Source organism: Hyposmocoma kahamanoa, unplaced genomic scaffold (assembly GCF_003589595.1).
Source record: "Hyposmocoma kahamanoa isolate Upper Pololo Valley unplaced genomic scaffold, ASM358959v1 100021, whole genome shotgun sequence".
In the NCBI taxonomy this organism is placed as follows: domain Eukaryota; kingdom Metazoa; phylum Arthropoda; class Insecta; order Lepidoptera; family Cosmopterigidae; genus Hyposmocoma; species Hyposmocoma kahamanoa.
Window position 1 is genome coordinate 8,753,549 of NW_020653200.1, and position 23,254 is coordinate 8,776,802.

The window sequence follows — 23,254 nt, forward strand, 5'->3', positions numbered from 1 at the left end:
GTTATTCCAGCGTTTTCTTAAGCTTGAAATGTGGAATTAATAAGATATCATCATTCAGTATACAGTGTTTACGGTAAGTTCTTAAATGTTCAATGAATTACAATTTATATAGATTTTAGGACTTTCGTGGTTATTCACTAAGTGATTATCACTAATGTCAGGTTTCTTACCACGGTATGACTTCTTTTTATTTTCCCGATATTTCGGAACGATTGCACGCCCCATGGTCACGGATTGAATGGACGACGGCAGATGACTACCTTCTACACTGGACACCGGGTGTCTATATAGTGAACTACAGTTGTGGGAGCTCCTATATCGGTCAGACTAAACGAACAATTGTCGACCGTATGAAGGAACATATCCGAGCAGTCAAGTTTTAAATTAAGAATCGTGATATTAGTGATAATCATTTAATTATAATTTAGTATTGAGTTTACTCTAAAAGTTTGAAAATTATAATCGTTTTGAAAATCCGCAATCACCCCTAGAACGGCCTTAGAAGTTGGCGTCAGCTTCATAAAAATCTGCACACCTATACTTCATGTTTACTTTAGATACGATAAATGATGATCCTCTTCTACATCTTCCTAAATACAATGAGTATTTTCTGCCCTTCTCAAATTTAAAAGATAGGCTCTTATTGGTGCTATAAACGCCGTTCAGTCCTTTGCTTTTTGGTTTATATATAACGGAAGTTGTGAGAATTGTGTTCAAAGGCTTATTACCCGCCTGCGCGACAGTAAATACGGGGTTATGATTTTTGAAAGAATGTATAGACGATTTGCTGCAAAAGCACTAGAAGAAAAGTCAACCTAGATGAAGTAGCTAGAATAATACAGATAGTGACAATTTCATTTCGATCACTCCTTCAGTTTGCCACAAAGTTCCACAGAGCTCGTTTTCTGCAACGATAAAAGATATCCGCGTCTCGGTACAGTTATAGGAGAAGCTTCTTTTATTAGCTTTACTTTTGAAATGGTCTGCTTCTTTATGCATCTTGCTAATACTTACTTTTTACTGTCTATAGACTTTACATTACAGGGGCTATTTTTGTATTTTGTTTTAAACATTGTGACCATAACTAGACGAACACAATAAATATTGTTCATATTTCGTATTTCCATCACATAATTTAGTCAGAGAATAAAATCCATTAATAAGCTTTAATGATAAAACGATTTGTTAATGAAATTCCATAGATTTGTAACGGCTAACACAGCTATAGATAATTAATTATATCTATAGGCTAAAATGACGTAAAAAAAAAGAACACCTTATAGTATTTTGTTAAATGTTCTAGTTAATCTGAATTTGAAATTATTTCAATGTCACAGTTTCAATTAAAATTCCGTGTTTAATTTGAGCAAACACAAAAACATTTGATATTATAATAACATTTGCTTATAAATTATTCATACTCAAATGCAAAATATATACATACTCAAAAATTATTTTGGGCCTCAATTAATTATATTTTTTTACTGCAGTATAAAATAATATCGTAATAGATACTTTCAAGCAAAAACTTTTATATGAAAACAGAACTGTGACATATACCGCACTCGTATACTGTACGTTTACTCTAAATGAAGAGTCCATGCGAATCGACACGAATTTAGCACCGCTTGAAAACATTCATTCAACTCAAATGAGCCGTTATTGGAAGGAATAAAATGCTGCAGAGAAACCCTTCCAAAAGAATTCATGTCAATTCCATGCGATCAGTTTTTTATAGACCACGTTCCATTTCATTGCCGGTCGTGAAAAGAAATTGAACTCGTGGTGGCGTAATTGTGATGCGTTCGTAAAAGTCCCTTTAATATTAATTCTTGATTGATACCTATATGTCTTGTAATATGCACCATTATTTTCAGCGGATTTCCGTCTTTCCTTGCCCCATTTATATCATTTCAAGATACTTTGAATCCGCAGTGAAAACTTATTGGAGATTATTTTTCAGCGCACCACTCCAGCACCGAATATCAATCTTCCGGAGCTACCTGAATGCATCACCAAGTTAGAATTATCGAACATTGAGGGAGATACCTCAACGCCACTCAGTGCTCAGCATCAACTACAGTTACTAAACGAGAGGCTGGAACAGCAAGCGCAACAGACGCGCGCCGCTGTCGCGCAGCTGCTGTTGCTGCGGGATCAACTTGCTGCCGAACAAGCCGCTCGCTATGAAGCCCAGGTATTCTTATTAATTCTGGAACTTTCCGAATATTCCGATTATAGCCTACTTTGTCTCTGCACTCTATATTTTTATGCAGTATGCTATATGGTATATACGGTTGCAGGATTTTTATTTAGCCACTCATCGTGTCTCCTGCTGAGTTGTACCTCTTTGACTGTGGTGTTTAAATAGAACTTTCATATCAGAATACTTTATCATGACAGTTTTACACAACGTATATCAATCGTAATGGATGTAAGAATAGTTACGACAACTGCCAAAACAAATTGTCTCCTAAACAAAAACCAGTAGTTCCAACGTTGTAGACTCCCCTTACACTGGCCAACAAATATCACAAATTTTCATTAGTAATCTAAAACAAATTGTCTCCTAAACAAAAACCAGTAGTTCCAACGTTGTAGACTCCCCTTACACTGGCCAACAAATATCACAAGTTTTCATTAGTAATCTACATGAGAGATCAAGTTAGTTTATGAACCTCTTTTTATTCATTCCGAATAGTAGATACGAGACAGGATACGAGAACTTGCAACTTGGTTGCAATGGTATTTCGGTGATTAAAACTAAAATTCAAACGTTAATATCAAAAAGGAGTTCAGCCATAATTTGAAGCTTCGGATTAGAGGTAAATACATTTCCAATTCCTACAAAATGTACCTACTGGCTACGCCGAGCAAAACAGTCGTTACGTATTCGTATCCTACTTTGGGTACCAACAATAAGCGAAATAAATGAGCAAGCGACACCTCTCGAAAAAACGAATAACAAACATGAGGGGTTAACGCGCGCTTTGCATGGTAAATAAAATGTTATTCGGGTATATTTGCGCATTTGTGTTACAGAAATAGCATATTTGCCACTTCGTCGCCTAATCGTATCGATTTCTTTTCTGTCACAATTTCTTTAACTAGCTCATTACCACCTACTACTATATACTTTCATTTATAAATTTATAAACAGGCTGCGTTACTTTTGAAATCATAGCATAATCATAATCCTTAAGCAAGCAAATTATATTTAGAATCATCAAAATTATTAAACACTACTGCGTATTCGTAAGGCAGACACAAATTTTAACATTGATTCTACAGAAATCTTTGATGTTTTGAACCTGTCGGCATTGGCCACATTGTAGGTTTACATGTTTAAAAGTATAACATTGTGATGTAATAGAAAAATAAACAATTTTTACAATAGTGTGGACCAGTGTTTCCCAAACATTGTTCTGCTATAGCCCGGCAACTTTCATACTGCTTCTTCGTGACCCACTCAATACTTTAAACTGCTGCCAAGCTGGTTACATTAAGTAAAGATACACATTTATTGTTAGTAAAAATGTTTTACTAATATTATTTCGGTATCGCATATTTAGTGCGAAGTACGGAGCTGCCGGTTATTTTTTACTAAAGAATCCAAGTTCGCTATCCTGAGGTCTGGTTCCACTTCAACAAGACGGGAATGTTGCGACCCGGTATTTTATTTTGAGAGCCCGGTACTGGGTCGCGACTCACCAAATGGGAAACGCTGGTATAGACCTAAATAATCTATTATTTTACATTTTTACGCACTACTGTTTTGACAAAAAAAAAAAATTCTATGCTACCCGGACTTTTTAATAGACAACGAATATTTTCAAGATGTTTTTTTAACAATTTCGCCAAGGTTTGAAACAGGCCAATTTGAAACAGTTTTCGTTATGACATGCTAATTTTCATTAATTTGTTGTTTATATTGCGCCAAATATTCCAGGCTCGAACTCACCAGCTGTTAGTTCACAACAAAGAGTTATTGGAGCATATTGCGGCGCTGGTCGCTCATTTGCAAGAGCGTGAACGCGGGTCGTCCCGACCTATCAGCGCGCAGCAACTTACTCTCTTGCCACAGGTAAAAACCAAAGCATAGCACAATCAGACAGCCAACTTACTACTTGGAATGAACAAATTATCTAATCGGTACCTTAAAGCGGTTACAGCAACTTTTGGCACCGCGTCTGCAACGATTAAAGGAGCATCCACACACATCAGGGACGTGCCCGGGACGTGGACGGGGCGTGCTAGTTTGTATGAACTGCGGGCCCGTCCCGGCGCCGGCCCAGACACGGACATGTGTGAACGAGTTCATACAAAATATACGCAAGGATATTTTTTGAGCCCCTGACAGAGCACGGCCCGTCCACGTCCCGGGCACGGCCCGGATATGTGTGAATAGACCTTTAGTCGCGATGCAACGCGATGCACGTTTCTTATGCTTTTCATATTCATTTATTTCTCTAATATTAAAGTAAGCATAAATTGCACTATATGTCAAAGTATAAAAAATTATATCGGGATCGTCAAACAAAACTAAAAAATACACGATAGCGTTATATTTTAAGGTCCATAAATTCGTTTACAGAGTATAATGCGACGCTATAGCGCGTTTCAGTTTGTATTGTTGCAAAAAGTGGCCGCGTGAATTTTTTTGTACCCGCTTTAATGTACCCGTTTTGTTTCTTTCATGAGTTACTTCATCCTATTTGTAGTACCATTAGAAATTTCCACTTCGTGTTACGGAATGAGTGTGAAGTATCTAATTATTTTTCATTTAAAAAAGAAATATTCGTTGCCTAGGAAATTGCCTGTTTATTATACTTACGTACATTAAAATTCGTTGAAACTTACGAACTTGGTAGAGTGAAATGAATATTTATGTTAATTACCACCCACATTGTTTTCCGTAAAACTGGGGTTGAAATGCAATACATTTTCAAAAGGAATGCTAATGAGTATATCTAACGTAGGATGGTTGCTTTTGCAGCTGGTATACACAAAATAACGTACTTAATAGGTAAGTGTTTACAAAAGTTCTTTGCCAGGTTCATAAGTTTTCTACAGAATCCAGTTGCAAAACATTCGATTCCTTATTTAATGTTCAACGGTTACCTAACCATGGTACTAATACGGCTATTTCAATAACACTGTTGAACCGAAATCAAGCTAAGTCTTCGTCGCTAAGTCGTAAGACGCGTTTTGGCTATAACTAATGTTATATCGGTTACAATACCAACATTTACCTTTACGATCAGTAACAGCTGCAGTCGTATTTCTACCATTAATGTAATGAGCCACAGAAATACTTAAAGTAGGTACTTCCTACGATACGTTTTCTCTACCTACACCTTCCTTGCATTTTGATGTTATGGTTTGCCTGATATTTGATACTTGAGACGTGTGAACATATTATTTTTTTTACATAATAAACTGTGTTGTATGCAAATGTGCGTTGGAATGTTCTTCATGGCATGAGTCGTTCGTTTGTAGTATAATCGTAATCATCATTGCCTTTGTACTTTTTATTTATCATGATCATGAAACAGAATGAAACCTCATATCTCGTCAACATCCAGTTACAATTAACCAATGATTTTATTTGCTGCATCTGTGTTGTCCTATTTGTTATGTACCCATACTTAAGTTTATATTTTCTTAATCATGAACTCTCGTTATATTTTAATATCACTTTTAAAATATCTCTCCTTCGTGTTTCTATTTGCATTTTATTTCTGAATAATGTATATTAATAATGGTCATCAATTTGTTGAAAATGTACTTTGTTTAATGGTTAAGTTGATGTAGGAGAATGTTTAAACCGTTTTTCACAAAAAATAATATAGTCTTACTGGTTAGTGTGATTTAGCAATTGTCGGAAAAAGATGTTCCACATATATAGATACATGTATAGATATAGCCACAAGGAGCGGCATGGAGTTGTTAAAACCACCAAATACTAATTAATTGCTTTTACGAATTCCGAGTTTCCGGAAATGGTTTTACTGCATCGTAAGACAAAACTACTGATCTAGGAAGTCGAATTTAAAGTAATTCTAATAGTGCCATGTAAAAAATGGAGTAAGTGGATAACTGACATTTTACCAAAGCAGAGAATAATAAAGTAACAAGAATGGTCACTCTCTGCCCGTCCCTAGCTTTAAATAACACACCGCGCCCTGCATATTGACTGTCACATTGACGGAACGGCAACAAGGCCTAAAATATCTGACATATCTACTGCATTTTTTTATATGGCACTATTAGTATTACTTTAAAATACAACTTCGACTTCCTAGGCCAGTAGTTTGTCGTAAAACCATTTCCGGAAACCCGGAATTCGAAAAAAGAATAAATTAATATTTAGTGGTTTTAACAACTCTATGTCGCTCCTTGTAGCTATGTCTTTACATGTATTTATATATGTGGAACATCTTTTTTCGACCATTGATGATTAGATAAATAGTATCTACAGCGTCTTTTGCTGCGATGCATAAACAAGATCTACAACAAGCACATGGAGAAATTCGTTATGTGACTGGTTCTTTTCGTTAGGCGAGCGTCAGCCACTGTATAGCGAAGTCGCTGATTCGAGTCCAGCCGGATCGAATCAAGTTTTCTTTGTGTTCGATCTTTGTATTAATAATTTTATAAAAAGAATTATTTACGCTATCGTAACATGAAGATAATTATACATTATTGCTGTTTATTTCCTATGTTATAGTTTAGTTACTTGTGAGTTCGTAAATATTGCTGAAAACGTTGAAAGTGATAGTATGTGTATATACCATCAATAAAATATAACATTAAATGTAAGAAGCAGTAGAGTTGTAATAACCTATTTATGGCAATTTTTATGAACTTTCCGTAGAATATTGATGTCCACTGGCACTAAATTTAAGTGCGTCTTAAACCAATTATTGCGATGCAAAAGACACTTTTAATACATTGTGTTAAGAGCGTCTTATCAATTTAAACATCGGTTCAATACGTACTTATGTTTAATGCCAGGGAACATGTGTCTTCTAAAGTTTATGACTTTTATAAGTTTTGCTTTATTTTTTATTTGCATTACTCAATTTATGTACTTAACTAGTTGTTGCATGATTTGATGTGCGAGATTTCAATTATATAAAGTAGTTTTATTTCTTATTGAACTGTTAGGTAAAAACCTTCTCCACATGCTTACATTTGTCTTACAGATTTTTCCAATTCCTTGTATGCTCCACTCTACCTCGCATCATCTTTTTTATATGCCTCAACTTCTGTATCCACCTTTGACATCCATGATGTAATCTGGCTTCCAATCAGCCTGTGTCGTGTTTCCCGTGCTTGAAGTCATACTCAAGTTCTGACTTGAGCATTGAGTATAGTTCTGGAATACGATCCTTAAACTCCGAGTATGCTGTATTCTATATCTTTCTGGCAAACCTTGCGATTGTACATTAGTACAATCGCAAGTATAATTATATACATAGTGGCCAAGGATTGAGTAGTGTAAACTACGATGGGCAATGTGCACATGTTGGCAATTTTACGCTCTAAAAGTTTCTCTTCATCACGCAGAAGCTTTCTCAGGCGCTATAGACTTATTCGCTTTTCGCCGCTTTCCTCAGTCGCCACAGAATATCAGCGGCGCGTCGGGTTGTTTTTCATACACAATCCAAGGAGCGCTAAGAGGAGACCATTTAATAAGATTAACTTTGTATTAATTACAAAAAATGAAAAAAATATACGTTTTTTTTTCTTTCTTTGTCTTACCTATTTTCGAAGTTTACTGCCTTGCTAAGACAGGCTTAGTTGTCGACACAATGACGTATTTCTTGCCCATCTACGTTGACTGTTCATTATCGTGCCATTGGTAATTAAATTGGAAATATAATTACAATTTAAACAAATGTCATCCGTAAGTTTCCTATAGAAAACAGTGTCTCATTCCACAACAGGCTTTCAGCTTTTAATCTGTTTTTTGCCTCATAACTTGACTTTACTACTACAGATGAAAGTCATGGAATCGCCTACAGAGATGAACAAAACTGAGAAAGCCGCTTCTCCCAACGGAAATAAACAACTACTTGACACTGAATCACTCATAAATCTACTCACTCAAAGCAACAAAGTGACCCAAAATGTCGAAAACAATAACATTCGTCTCTCACCGTACGGCACGTCACCAAACAACCCTGGCTCGCCAGTTAACGGACCGAAGAAAGCCCCTACCTTTGATGGTATGACTAATGAAGAAATTCAAAACTATTTGATAGAAAAATTTCAAAGATTTGATTTTGGCAGTGACATTAAAGAACCGAGCCCTAGTGCCTTTAGCAGCAATCAACACTTTTTCCAAAACAGCCGAGCCTTTCCGAATATACCGCCGTTGACTAATCACTACAGCAACAGTGACTTGGCAAGTCTACTCGACAACCAACCATATGAGGAAAATAGTTTACTGGGAGACTTTGGAGTTATGACTCAACCAATGGTCGTTGGCCACTCACCGAATTCACTCACTAATAGTAAAGATACGTCAAAGGACTCATCTCCGACTAGCTCCGAGGAAGGTGTGCCATTTATAATGCCTCTATCACATAATGGGACTCTTACAGCCACCGGAGAAGATGGGCGTATGCGACTTATTGTACCAGTCAGTCCTTCTCCGAGCTCATCTGACGTTGTAAATATCAAAATCGAAGCTCCTCCAGAGAGCTCTGGAGCTACACTAAAGGTGCCCGATGCAGACCGACCAAATCCTGCAGGACCCATAACCCGTTCCACCAGTGAGAAAGTCCCCAACCGCAGTGAGATGATGACTGCTCTGCGAGCTCAATGGACCAGGCATACCACAAAATAGATCTGAAGTACTTCTTAGCTAAACGAAAGAAATTAGTGTGGAAAATTACTATAAAATTTTGTTTTAATTAATTATTTGTTATAAGTACAAAGGAAATCATTATGCATAGATAATTTAATTTAAGTATTTTCTTTTGACTTCTTTAAAAACTGGAGACTAAGAAAGGTGCCAAAATTTATGAGCCAAATCAATTATTGTCGGTGTAAATTAGGTTAGAAAAATTAATAAAATTTTGTTTACATATCACCACACCGACGGCATAAACTACAGCGCTTATTTATTAACCTTTAGAGCATATCGGTATCATATCGAAATAAAATAGGATATAGTTTTATGGGTAATATTGATATGTTATTATGTGCGCCATGCTGCGATAATATTGCTAGCAGACTCCTTCGGCCATAAAAATTGTAATATTGAAAGACATTATCGACTATAGGTATTGTGCTTTCTGTTTGAGCTCTGCTCTAGTACTACAGTTTGTATCTACATTAAATTTATTTTTAATGTATGAACAAATATGCCCAAATATTTGAAACTTTTCATACAATGTTGTAATATTGAAATGGAAATATTTTTGAACTCTAGGATTTTGTTTTTAAATGCCAAATTTGTTGCCAAATTTAAAAGAAAGTTCTATTTAGGCTGTTTTTATTGCACATGTTAATGTTGCAGTCAATTAATGTTTAAAAAGTCCCAAACTCAGTACTGGTGATTTTATTTTAATAATTAGAATATTAAGTTATTGTGCCTAGTTGTTAGCTAGATGTTTGTAAATGGCTGCAACATAAAAGCTTTATGGATTTTGAATAGAAGTTATGAACATATATCATAATCTACATTAATTCAACTCTAATCTTTTTAAAAGCAGAGTTTATACTTTACTTTCTAATGAAAATCAGGTAGGTAAATTATAAAAGGTGAGAATAAAAACGTATGTATGGACCAAAGAGAATGATCATTTTTAAAATTCTGGCCTAGCTAAGAGACGAGCTTAATTGTCACGGTTATTGGACTACAACGCAGGTCTGTTACCTGCATGTGCAAAATTAATTAATCGAAAATAAATATCGTTCTATGAGGAAATCTTTCATTAATTTGAAAGATAAAAAATAAGTACCTTCTTAGGTACAAAATTGTAACTATACTATCGATTTATACACCCTTAAGATAGAATACATGATATTATACAATCACAACTTTTAATAAGTATTTCAGTAATGACACATACGTAATATAGAATTATGTTTAGAAATACAAAGCTGTTAGGAATATCGGTATCTGTGTTTTCTATATGGGCTTATAAATATAACATAAAATACAAAAAAAAAATCAAAGCCCGACGCTGTACCTTCAATATCATTTTTCAGAAATTATTTAATGACATATCTAGGTAATTAATTTACATTAATGAAACTTCAAATAATATTTAATATTGGATGTTTCCTGTTAGCCACAGAAAGAATAAAAATAGAATTTAAGTCAGTGTTTTGTAGGCAATAAGCGAACAGTAATATTTTAAAAATATACCAAAGTCTTCTGTCAACGAATGAAACATCGCATGAATGTTTTTGTTAATTAAACAAGAATCAACATTAGGTTCGTGTAATTAATGTAGGAAAAAAAATAGAAACGTTCGATTGAAATAAATATGCATACTATATCTTTATTAGTTAATACAAGTTGAAAGTATGTTTAAATCAAGCCAAAAAGCAGCCGTAGATCTTTTTATATTTATAAATGTAACATGTATAAGTGCAACAACACTAGGATTCCATATTGTTTAATCTCAACACTGTAAAAATACTAGTTACCTATTTATTTCAACGCTTGTTTTTGTTACAAACGTACTTTCTTAATGTATGTATAGGTACCAAAATACTATGTGTATGTTATATTATGTTTACGTAAATATTTCCCCCGATAATTTAAAATATCCAATGACCGCCTATCAGTACCTACAATATTTCATAATAATAAATTAAGAGTTGAGGCATGCATGTTATGAGTAAGTGACATTATTATTGTTACACTTCAAACAATGTACCTTATTCATAGTTCGCAACGTTTGTATTATAGTGTTTACTGGTTCAGCAAAAATGCATTTTAGAATCCATTCAATTCTGCTTGCAGAAAATCTGTAAAGACAACAATTCTCACCATTTTGAACCAGGTAAACAGCTTTTAAATAAATTTTAAAATAGAAACAGCTAGTCAAATGTTCTACAACTCGATGCAAGCAAATAAAACAATTGGTCATAAAATAGTGATGTTCATCATAGTTATTTCTAGTCATTATAGATATTTTTTGGACATAAATAAACGAAATTCACTGTTTGCTTATTTATTTATTCTGACCTCCCGATGTATGACGGCCATAAATAAGGGGAGCGAACAAGTATGTTTAGGACTACGGCTTTATAGTATAATATCTTATAGTTATTGCAAAACAAACATCAGGCGTTGCCCTTAAGGTGTTTGGGCCATACTTTACGACTTTAGTTCGTCGCAATATCGTTGGCACAATGCGGAAACACAAAGCTTAAAGGTAGTTTAATACGAGTCGATTATCGCATATCATTTATACGCGTTTCGGGCTTGCCAGACTATGCGTTTTTCGCAGTTGGTAACACAATTATACTATACTACGTGGTACGGTGCGGTAACAGGCCCCTTCCAGGGAACTTTGTCACCTACCTATTTCGGCCGCCAACAGTAATGTGAGCATTGGGGCGCGTTTCCATTATGTCGTAACGTTTTATTTATCGTTGGACCACTGTGGCTTTTAGCTTGTTCCCATTGATATGGGAACAAACGTAGTGACTGTGTTGTGGACTTTTTTTATCGTTGAACGACTGTCGTGTCTAGCTGTTCTCACTGGATCGTGACGACAATTTATCGGTTTACAGCAGCCGCCTTTTCTTTTAACCGACAAAATCGTTTGATGCATAGCCTAGGGCGCGGGCTCGAGAGGGAAGAGTAAGGAGCCGAACGCATGCAGACAACGATAAATAAAACGTGACGACAATAGTAACTACGATTATCTGTCGTCACGTTTTTATCGTGACGTTTTATATATCGTCAGACGAATGTCGTCTTACCTCTTCCCATTGTCTTGACAGTCTGTTGTGTAACGTCCAAAAAACCGTGAACGACAGTTAGTCGTGTTGTACGATATGTGAACAACTTCATTTAAATATACAAGTCACGACATTTTAAATTACACGACTCTCTATTGTCATGACATAATGGGAACCCGCCCTTAATGATGAAATTACAGGCACATGGCACTTGTCAACTTTATATCTCAGCACGGCTACAATATAAACATATCAACTACATGTGGGTGTGTATAAGTGCACTCGTAAAACCTCACAAGTGTGACCCGCAAACGTAATCTCTTTATGTATAAACGCAACGCATTTTAAACGTAGCATTTCATCTTGAAAAACTTACGTTACTAACTTTTGCCACTTGACAACATCTATAACATTTTTTGTTCTAAATGAATCTGAACCAAATATTAGGGGTTAAAGTATGAAATTGCCGTTTTATTGCAATAGGTTCTCTGAATTTTCATAGAATCTTCATGGTTTGAGGTTTTCGAATGAAACTTTTTTCAAATGGTTTCTGTGATTTTTTTTTTTTTTTAAATTTGAAACATTTGAATATCGACTTTCAATTGTTTTTGTTATTCAATTTAGACAAGAAAGATGGATACTGCGAAAATTCGAGTGATTTTTGAATACGATTTCCGACGCGGAACTAACGCGGCAGAAACAGCCCGCAATATCAATGCTGTGTTTGGAGAGGGGTCTACTAATGAACGCACCGTGCGATTTTGGTTTAAACGCTTTCGTGATGGAAATTTCGACTTAAAGAACGAGCCACGAGGAAGACCGCCCACACAGGTGAATAACGATGAATTAAGAGAGATAGTGGAAGCCGATCCTAGTCAAACTACCCAGGAATTAGCGGCATGGTTTAACGTTACCTTACCCACAATATTGACTCACTTGCGTCAAATCAATAAAATAAAAAAATACGAAAAATGGGTGCCTCATGATTTGACTGATCTACAGAAAGAAACGCGTGTTGAAACTTGTGTTGCCTTGTTGAACCGGTACAGAAATGAAGGAATATTGGATCGAATTGTAACATGTGATGAAAAGTGGATTCTTTATGATAACCGGAAAAGAAAAATGCAATGGCTGACCCCAGGTCAAATGCCACAACAGTGTCCTAAAGCAAAATTTACCAATAAAAAGGTAATGGTAACTGTTTGGTGGTCTCAGCATGGTGTTATTCACTATAGTTTTCTCCGATCTGGTCAAGCAATAACGGCAGATGTCTATTGTGCCGAACTCCGAACCATGTTGACAAAACTAGCAGTAAAACAGCCCCGACTCATGAATCGATCTTCACCATTATTGCTCCACGACAACGCGAGACCTCACACAGCACGAGAAACCATTTTGACCCTTCAGGAACTTCAGTTAGAAACCATTCGTCATCCTCCGTATTCACCAGACCTTGCTCCAACGGACTACCATTTTTTTCGTGATTTGGACAATTATCTACGTGACAAGAAGTTTTCTTCCCAGGAGGCAGTACAAAATGCTTTCACACAGTTTGTGCAGTCTAGATCGTCGGAGTTCTATCGCAAAGGCATTAATAACCTTCCCATTAGATAGCAGCAATGTTATAGATAATAATGGCAACTATTTTGATTAAATAAACTTGTTAAAAATTTAAAAAATAAACAATTTAGATTTTCAGTACAAATCGGCAATTTCATACTTTAACCCCTATTATATGTATAAACATACATCCTCCTACTGAATTCAGAGGCTTCTCTGGGAAAAAGGTTTCAAGCCCTTGTACAACAAGCACAAAAAGTAAATAGGCCATTTTTTTATGATTGACGTGAAGATAGACCAACGCACAAAAATTCCTTCGATCTGACAAGTGTCGAACCAGCGTCTGTTCCCATGCTACCACCCTGAACCAACTGAGCTACAGACCGAGGCGTATCAATTCAAATTCAAAATATTTATTTCGGTTCATGTCCATAGTGTGTTAGTTATAAAAACTTATAGACTATGTTAGTATGGGAAATTATTATTAAATACATCAAAACTAAAAATAAAAACTACATTAAATTATAAACTAATCCCCTAGAACTTTGTGCTTTGAGTTTTAGTGCTTCCAAATTAACACAAGGCTGTTGGAACCACCACGCACACGGCGCATCAGAGAGGCAGTTCTCTTGCGTATTATTTCACAGCAGCTGTCGTTACGCCACTTCACGAACATGCGTGACGCGCTGCAACAACGTGGTTATCTCAACCAGTGTTGGACGTTAATCAATTAAATTTCAATCAGAAATTCAATCAGATTAAAAAATCAATTCAATTGAAATCAATTGCAATGCAAATTGATTTTAATGGCAATTGATTTTAATTGCAATTGATTTCAATTGAATTGATTTTAATTGCAATTAACTTAATTGCAATGAATTTTTTTAGTTCTAAGAAACAATTGATACTAACAATTAAAACCGAAAGTACCGAATAAAAGTGTCATTACGAATATGGGTTAGGGGGTGGTTAGGGATGTGTCAGGGGGTGGGTTAGGGGTCGGTTGGGGGGTCGTTTGGGGGGTGGGTTGGGGTGTCGGTTGGGTGGTGGGTGGGGAGGCGGTTGGGGGGCCGGCTCGGGTGCCGGTGGGGGGCCGGTTCGGGTGCCGGTGGGGGGGTCAGTTCGGGGGCCGTTTGGGAGGCCGGTAGGGGGCCGGTTGGGGGGCCGGTGAGACGGCCGGTTGGGGGGTCGGTTGGTGGTCGGTAGGGGGGCCGGTTGGGGGGCTGGTTGATGGGCGGTCAGGGGTTTGTGACCTATCCCCTAATAAATCCCCTAACCCAACCCACCCACATACTCGCTCACCCACCTACTCACACACACCCACTCACCTGCTCACCCACCAACTAACCCCCCAATCCAAACCCGAACTCACTCCCTAAACCACCCCCCCTAACTTACCCCTAACCCCCCAACCAAAAAAAAAAAAAAAAAACTCCAACCCAGACCCTAACTCAACGCCTAACCCACCCCCTAACTCACCCCTAACCCCCACAACCCAAACCCTAACCCTCCCAACCCAAATCCTAACCCCCCAACCCAAACCCTAACCACCCAACCCAAATCCTAACCCACGCCCTTTTTTTTTTTTTTTTACCCCCTAACTCACTCTCTAACCCACTCCCTAACCCACCCCTAACACACCACCTTTTACCCCCTAAACCTTAATTGCGGTTCTCGCAACTAACAATTGATCAATTGTTAATTGCTGTTTCGCAATTGACAATTAATTAATTGTCAATCTTTAATTGCCAGAACAATTAAATTTTGCCCAACACTGCACAGCATTCTGAGTCCATTAATTATCAGAATCAATGATAATAACAAACTAATGAAGCGTCTTACACAAAAATATATGAATATCATGGTAGTCAAACATCATGATATTCAATAAATAAATGAGCCAATATTTTGTTTAGAAACATGATAAATTAACCAAATTATATTTATAATCCCCCTTAACATTATAATTCTAAAATTTCGTTAGATGACTAATTACAAATCTGTATTAACAAGACAAATCTCGTGGGATTAAGTAGTCTCCGCTTTAGACAAGCGGGTCAAAGTCACCCTTAATCTGGACTCTCCTATAACGCTTTCAATGAGAGTGTTTCGATCTAAGCTCAGCCTTCACCAATCGGTTTTAATTTATTTCGGGCCAAACTTTCGAATAATATTACCTGTTTAGCTAATAAGTGCGCATTTGACCTTCATGGCGCTTAATGGAAAGTTAAAATACAATGCGATTTGTGAAGAAAATTATGCATACTAAGTCTTATTTGAATCCGCCATTTTGGTAGACACTACGAAGCCCATTATGTACACACGGTACGACATTTTTTTGCTTAAAAAATTAATTAAGCCATTCGCATACCGTGTTGTTGTGTATCTCCCCAAGTACGGTTCCAGACCTCTAAAATTTTAACACTGTTTCAGAATTATATATGCAAGAAGAATATTTTAATAACGTTACTACTAATGTACTAATAATATAAACTAATGTAAATTAATGTAAACTTACAAACATGTTAATTTAATAACAAATTGAACATTCAAAATTGTTTTGGAGCGGTGTAGGTTATAAAATAATCATTTAAATTTTTGGAGCAAAAAAGGCTGCCATTTTTCATTTTAGTGATGTATACCAAAATGGCGCACTGAAATAAGACTGTGTGATTTCCTTCACAAATCGCATTATATTTTGGATATTAGACAAGTATTGTGCTAAGGACACAAAGTAGAACGACATTGTAAACATTCATAAAGGAGACTCGGTAACTACAATAATACACGAAATTTGCACGTATTATGTTACGACGAATTAAATTTTTGTTACGGTTCTATAAACATATAATTCCCGCTTCTAAATAAAGAGCGCTCTGTAGAGTATTCTCAAAATAAGCTGTATGTGCTCTGATATGTAAATGAAAACATCACACTACACACGCTTTATTGACATAAGCAAATTGGTAGATACATACTTTTTTTTAACAAACATAAAGCCCTTAGTCCAGCATATCTACGAACATACAGAAACGTCACACAGAGTGTGACGTAAAAAATGGGCCGCCAATATTTTGATACAAAAATAGCCAGGTGTACCAAATAATACAAATATGTACAATCAAATGTTAACTGGCTACGAGAAAGCAATTCATCTCATTCGAAACTCCGGTGATTGATCGATAACGAACACGTTCTTGAGTTGTGAAAACGAATAAGTATATTTACTAAAAGCTCTTTTTTATGGTAGCAAATGATGGGAAGAAGAAGTCCTGCACCTGGTGGCACGCCTATCCTAAACAGTTAAATCGGAAAGATATGAGAGGCACTGCCGCAACGTCTGTCACCCTGAATGTACGTTGACAAGTCCTATGTGCCTGTAATTCCGCCAGCACCCTTAGCGCCCAGTTAGGGCGCATTTATTCGACACGAATTTCATCACACTCGCGCCATAACGTAAAAGCTAAATAAATAGAGCGCACTTTGCCATGACAGTTAGATGCACGCGGTCGCTGCGCGGCGGCAACGCGGCCTCCTCGCGGCGACTGCGCGGCGAGAGTGCAATGAAATTCGTATCGAATAAATGCGCCCTTGTTTCCCTTCAAACCCGGAACGCAATAATGCTCACATTAATGCTTGACGGCAGAAATAGGTAAGGTGGCAGTACTCCCCTGGACGAACTCTTTCTGACAAAATATTTTTATTTTTTTTATAAAATATAAGTGCGCATTTGCGCAAATATGTTTACATTCCAGAAAAAAGACCTAAGTAAAATGAATTTTTGAAGTTACAACATGCATGGTATTTTTTAATAGATTTCAGGAGCGCCAGGTTTTACCGTAGTCTGTTTCTTGACTCTCATGGACCACCCACATTTACTTTTCTTTTATCTAGTCTCGATTTTCCACTACCTCAGCTCTACTCTCGTTGACTATAAATTATGTGCTTATAGTGGAAGCATTTTTATACACTTTTTACACTGAACTTGTGTTTCCAGACATATGATTGATCGAAAGCGAACAGATGTTAGTGCTACGAAAAAAGATTACCTAAAGTATCGTTCTTGCTTCCGTAGAGCCGGCAGATCGCGTTCGGCATGTTGTATCAAAATTATAATTAAATACACGCTACCCTGATTCATTTCTACTTTTTCTTTATTAATTAATTTATTTATTTAACTTTATTGCACACAAAACTGTACAAATGGCGGACTTAATGCCATTAGGCAGTCTCTATCAGTCAACCGGAGAGCAAGGTTCAGAAAAATTAACGGGCGGTGCATAACATTACAAGCTAAGATTAAGAACAGATAGAATCAGTTTATATATACCTGATGGGAAATAAACATAGGTATATTACACACATAAATATACATAACAGAATACATGCCTAAACAAATACACAAATTGTGGATTAATTATAACAATGTCAGGCTAATGCGATGCAGATGAAGGCTCCAACATGAAATTGCGGATTGATTGCTTGAAAGCTAGCCTAATCGGCGTTTTTTGAATATGCAATGGCATCCCCTGGTGGATCCGTTTTATTTTATATTATTTTCTACTCCCATCGGATCGGAATTATATTTTATTCCCACCTGATACCATGGTACTTCCGAGTTTATTTTTGGTAGGTACTGTGGTACACATAATAAGAAAATCTTTCAAAAGCTCTAAGAAATAAGTAAGAGATGACGCAAATTTGCAATTTGTTTATATTAATGAACATAAATTACACATAACAAACCCATTAACAAAGCGACGAATACGTTACTTTTAACTGGGAATAATAGCATAGTCAGTCACTGTTTAGGAAAACTTATATTTTAAATATTACTTAAGGTTGATTTTTTTTCTTACTTTTGATTTGCTGTGACAATATAATCTTAGATGTGACAATATAAGCGACCTGTCGCAAAAAATGTGATTGTCTGTGATAATAATAACTTTTTATGATTACAATTGCTCAGTAAATTAATATTTGATTTTATTTATTTAAAACTTCTTTTTTTACTGTACTTACCTAACAAATACAATGAGGGGCTTCGTTGGGAGTTGTTCAGTTAGGATTTAAAATTGGCGGTGGATCAGTTGTCGGAGATTAAATGGGATTAGTCCTTCCGAGTCGTATAAAGTTCATCTTAGTACTTTCATCTTCTTAGTATTTTCATGTTATACTACTTTTTGTCTATTTTTTATATTATTTAGAGCAATCAATGTTTCTTCGTCAGATCAAAGAGAACTCACACCAATTTTTACACATTTTAGTCGTTTCTCTCTGTCTGTGAAAATCACTCAATCTCAGTTCTCGTTTTAGATCCATTGTGTTACTCTTATTGATACGACTCTAATCAATTTCCCAAAGTTTGTACCACTATGTAGGACCATAATAAAATGTAAAGCCGTGTATAAGGAGTCAATTTGTTCAGGTTAATTTCACTTGTCGTTATTTGAAAGGGTTTACTCTCTTGGAATGGCATTGAATATTATTTGATATTTTATGAACATTTTAATTAGCCACGTTGTTTGCATACACACAATGCAGAAGTTTTTACACTGATGCTGAGATTTGTAAAACGAACTTTAACTTAGACCAAGCAAAACTGGCGAGCAAAACAAATTTTTCTTAATTACAAAATGAACTTTTTCTAAGTCTAAGCAAGAAATTACGAAGTAAACACAAAGTTACGTTTAATTTCCTGCTTAAACTTATGCAGTTCGTTTTGCGCGCAGTTTTTGTATAATCGAAGTCTAAGTTCGTTTTGTAAATCTCAGACGCAGACTGTAACTAAATACTTTATTTACTTAGTTTTGGCCTACGTGTGAGATAAAGCCATATTACATTTCTGCATATCTATCAGCATAGCTGTTTAAAAAATGTATAACGTAAATAAAAACGTTAAAAACATACACGTTAAAGTGTTGAATATCATAATCAGTAATGCGTAGGACCTATTTAAGTTGCTGGTATTTGCACTATTGTGCACCTACTACTACCTAAACATTTATATTTGAACGAACATAAAATCAACGGGCACTGCGGAGTGTAACGTGTATTACGGTGTACGTATCACAACGCTTAAACCGTTCTTGAAATATTTGGATATTACAGTGAACTATGAGAATGTCATAGAAAAAAATCCTTGTACTGTATATTTTGTTGTGGTATAAATAATATCTACTCATGGATATTAGATGAACGCTAAAAATAAGTTGAATTATGATAGATAACTATGTTCTTCCTTAGTCTGAGCGCTGGCCACATAATTACAGAATGTTTAATGATTTCATCATCATTGAAGAAATTATTGATGTCTTTATTTTTTCAAATAAAATGTTTTTTGTATATATGGCCAGTAACATTATTATCATAATTCGCCCTTGCTTTAGTGTTCATCTAAAATATGTCCACTAATATAATAACTAAGCGACCGTTTTTCACTTACAAAAGACATAATTTGTCTTTATAAGTTAGTTCATTATAATAATGTTTGCTGTGTTGCAAAAAGACGAAATAAAGCAATATTATCATTATTAGACACTTATCCAAATAAGAGTAAACAACTAAAAAAAAATGAACAAAACAACTTTATTTTGTGTTGTTGTTTTTGTGTACTTACATAAAAACCTTAAGTCAATCATAGATTTATGTTATGATACTACGAGCTACATTCCGACCATTCTTGAAACCCGCCTTCGCTCTTAATGAAATATCTACAATTTATTTAAGGTTCAACCTTGTTTATTTATTGTAGACTGCCTCGCCGAGACTTATATAGTTTCTAATATTTTTTTCTTATATTATCTCTAATCTATATCTTTAATTTAACTGAAGTCCAAAGTCGTCTACTGGGATGCAGGTTGAAAAACGATATGACATTTGAAAATCAGGAAAACTGCAGTTATTAGTACCTATAACAACAACGTTTGGCAATATGCCCAATGAACTAATTGTAAGATTTATAATTTTGATTTGTTTATAAACAGTTATCTTCAAAAGCAAAGATAGACCGGTGGTTCTCGCTGCTTCCAACAACACCAGCGCTTTCGAGACCTGAGAGTGGATTTGTTTCCGGAGTGGAAGATGGTGCTGATGCTGCTACCCTCGCTGAGGCCAGGAACCTTCTTCTTCAATTGGGAGCCAAGAAAAAACGGCGCCTCCTGCCTTTACGCTTCACTAGACGAAAGATCTTAGTTAATAAACATTCGTTGCTATAATGTCCAATTCAACTGCCGTATGTTGTTCGAAGTGCCTTTAAATAAGTCCGTATGGCTTTGTTATCGATTTCGTTCCCGCTTTACCACGTCACAGATTAAGACCTTGAATACTAAACATATCGTTTTAAATCTAAGTTTGAAGTTTCAGCGTATGGTTTATATATACGTATATTGTTCATACTTTTTGGGGGGCCTTGGCTTGAGTTTGAGTCACGGAAAACATAAAAATTGCTAGCCTGTAACGTAGAAAACTCGTTTAAGGGAACAGAATGTAAAAATTTTAAGTTTTCGTTTGTCACACTTTCGTTTATCGTCGCAACTTATTAGACGGTTTATCATAGATCGTGTCAGTAATTTAATTTAACAGTTGATAAACTACGCAAAATGACAGAAGTTTTAAATAGCAGGAGCAAGGCCAACAATCGTGTGGTCCGTAGGAATAGTCTGTCATAATCCCAACTACAACGGACACTAAATGAAATGACACTTGAATAATGTACGCATCGCCTTTAGTGCAATTTTCACATGTTAAGCATAGTATTATACCATAATTGAAAAGTATTATTACAATACATACAACTAACGTATGTAATATGTACGTTTACCTCACACGACGAGCGGTATCAATACGTCATTAACATTGTAGTGGAAAATGGTCTCAGTAGAATTCTTGTATGGTGCTTTTGATAGGTCACATTTCTTATTTTAGTTTACAAAACGTCGTAATTGCAGTTTATCATATTTTTCTACGACATAGATATGGACAGTACCTACTTACCATTATGTACGTGGATGTAATTAATAAAATATACAGTGTTCCATCGTAAGAATCGGGCTTATTTAATACTACATTTTTGTATGTATTTTCTTCTCTTGCTTTTTTTTTAAACGGCTATCTGTTTCTGAACGTTATAGTCTCAGACATGATTTATTATGCTCTATGACGATTAATAAACACCTATACATCAGGAGGGCGACCGTCGATCTCAAAGTCATTAATCGTAAACAGTTTTTCATCGCAAAAAATAATTTTTCATAGCGCCGACGCCTTATCGTTATCGTTATTTAGAAGTCAAAACTGGCATTTCTTACATTTCTGCGATTTTGTCGCACTTTTTAAATTTCATCTCATTCTAGTGTGTGTTAAATATGTGGAATTCATTGACCTATTTGTTGTTAAGTCAATGGTGGAATTATAAAGTTATCAGAATCTGAGTGTATGCGGGAAAAAAGTTTTTGTTTTTCCAGTTTTTACACAAACTAATTTTTATATGTATATTTTTTAAGTTATTATTTGTTATCGTTTTAAGTTACTGGTTCTATAATCAATGCACAATAAATAAATAATAAAATTATTGTCATTCGGCTTAACACTGTCAAAGTTTCAGAGTCGTATTCTAGAACTCTACTCAATGCTCAAGTCAGGATTTGAGTATGGTTTAAAGCACTCGAAATCATACTCAAGTCCCTGCCATTAGGGTCGTATTTCCAGTGCTTGTGTTGCCAGTGCAATCCTGACTTGAGCATTGAGTATAGTTCTAGAATACGACCCTAAGATTGTTTAACTCAAGAACTAGGGCAATTTGCCGTATAATATATTTCATACTAAAGAATTGGAATTTAAATTGAATTATTGAAGAAAAAATGTAACCTAGGATCTGGCAGTATGACTTAGACGCCTTAGTCTGTCCCAAAAGACGTAAAATTTTACTAATATTATGGTAGGTTATTCATTGGTCGATCAATTTTATAGACCACTTTGCCGATGACGAATTGCTTATTGAGTTTACGCCTATGACTTTGAAAACCGTAATTTGAAGTTCTGCGGTCATCCCCCTGGTTAGTAACATATTTGTAGGTCATAGCTTTACCTCGATACGTTTTTTCATTATTATTTGATTAGTTTTCAATACGTAAAAGGATATCCTATGAACAATAAAGCATTTTGCATTTTTAGATTTAGGTAGGTACTTAACTCTTTTTTAGTGCGTAAGTATTGTGCTATTCTGAATCAAAATAATTCAATATTTTTAAATGTAAGTAGTATAATACTGCATACAGCGACCAAATATTTTTGGATGTACTTATTAATAAACAGATTTCTCTAGTAAAAAATTATAAGATAAAAAGTTTTTGATAAACTTGTTTATTAACATTCACTTGACAATTTCTCGGAAACATTCCATTTGTAGAAACGATTTTCTTAGCATATGCCTATAGATATATTTATAAAACTTGGCAACTAGAAACAATACATGTATTACATATTGTTTCGCTACAGTCCGATTGTGCTAAGTACATATTTTCAAATGAAATGAAAGCGAGCTTATAACATTGAAAAGCTTCCAACACGATAACACGGGGTTTCAGGTAATATAACTAGCTCATTAAATAAGAAAATATGACCTGACCCAGTAACTCTGCCCGGGTAGAAACGTTTCAAGTTTAAAATATGCCCAGCTTGTAGATTTTTACCATGTCCATGGGGGTGGTGTGTGTGTGTGTGTGTGTGTGTGTGTGTGTGTGTGTGTGTGTGTGTG

At 35.6% G+C, this 23,254-nt stretch overlaps 1 protein-coding gene across 6 annotated transcripts in view; it reads left to right on the top strand.

The window, feature by feature from the left end:
* LOC113230571 (carboxyl-terminal PDZ ligand of neuronal nitric oxide synthase protein) overlaps nucleotides 1–22,001 on the top strand; it is a 206,509-nt gene extending 184,508 nt beyond the window's left edge. For 4 of the 6 annotated variants that reach the window (XM_026464602.1, XM_026464769.1, XM_026464852.1 and 1 more), the window contains exons 8-10: nucleotides 1,964–2,197; nucleotides 3,950–4,084; nucleotides 8,006–9,037. In XM_026464602.1, the coding sequence (XP_026320387.1) occupies nucleotides 1,964–2,197; nucleotides 3,950–4,084; nucleotides 8,006–8,857 (1,221 nt within the window). In that variant the 3' untranslated portion in view covers nucleotides 8,858–9,037. Of the gene's footprint in view, nucleotides 1–1,963; nucleotides 2,198–3,949; nucleotides 4,085–8,005; nucleotides 9,043–20,483 lie in introns of those variants that run through there. The other 2 variants (XM_026464994.1, XM_026464924.1) reach the window with 2 other exon arrangements.
* The last annotated feature ends 1,253 nt before the right edge of the window (nucleotides 22,002–23,254 follow it).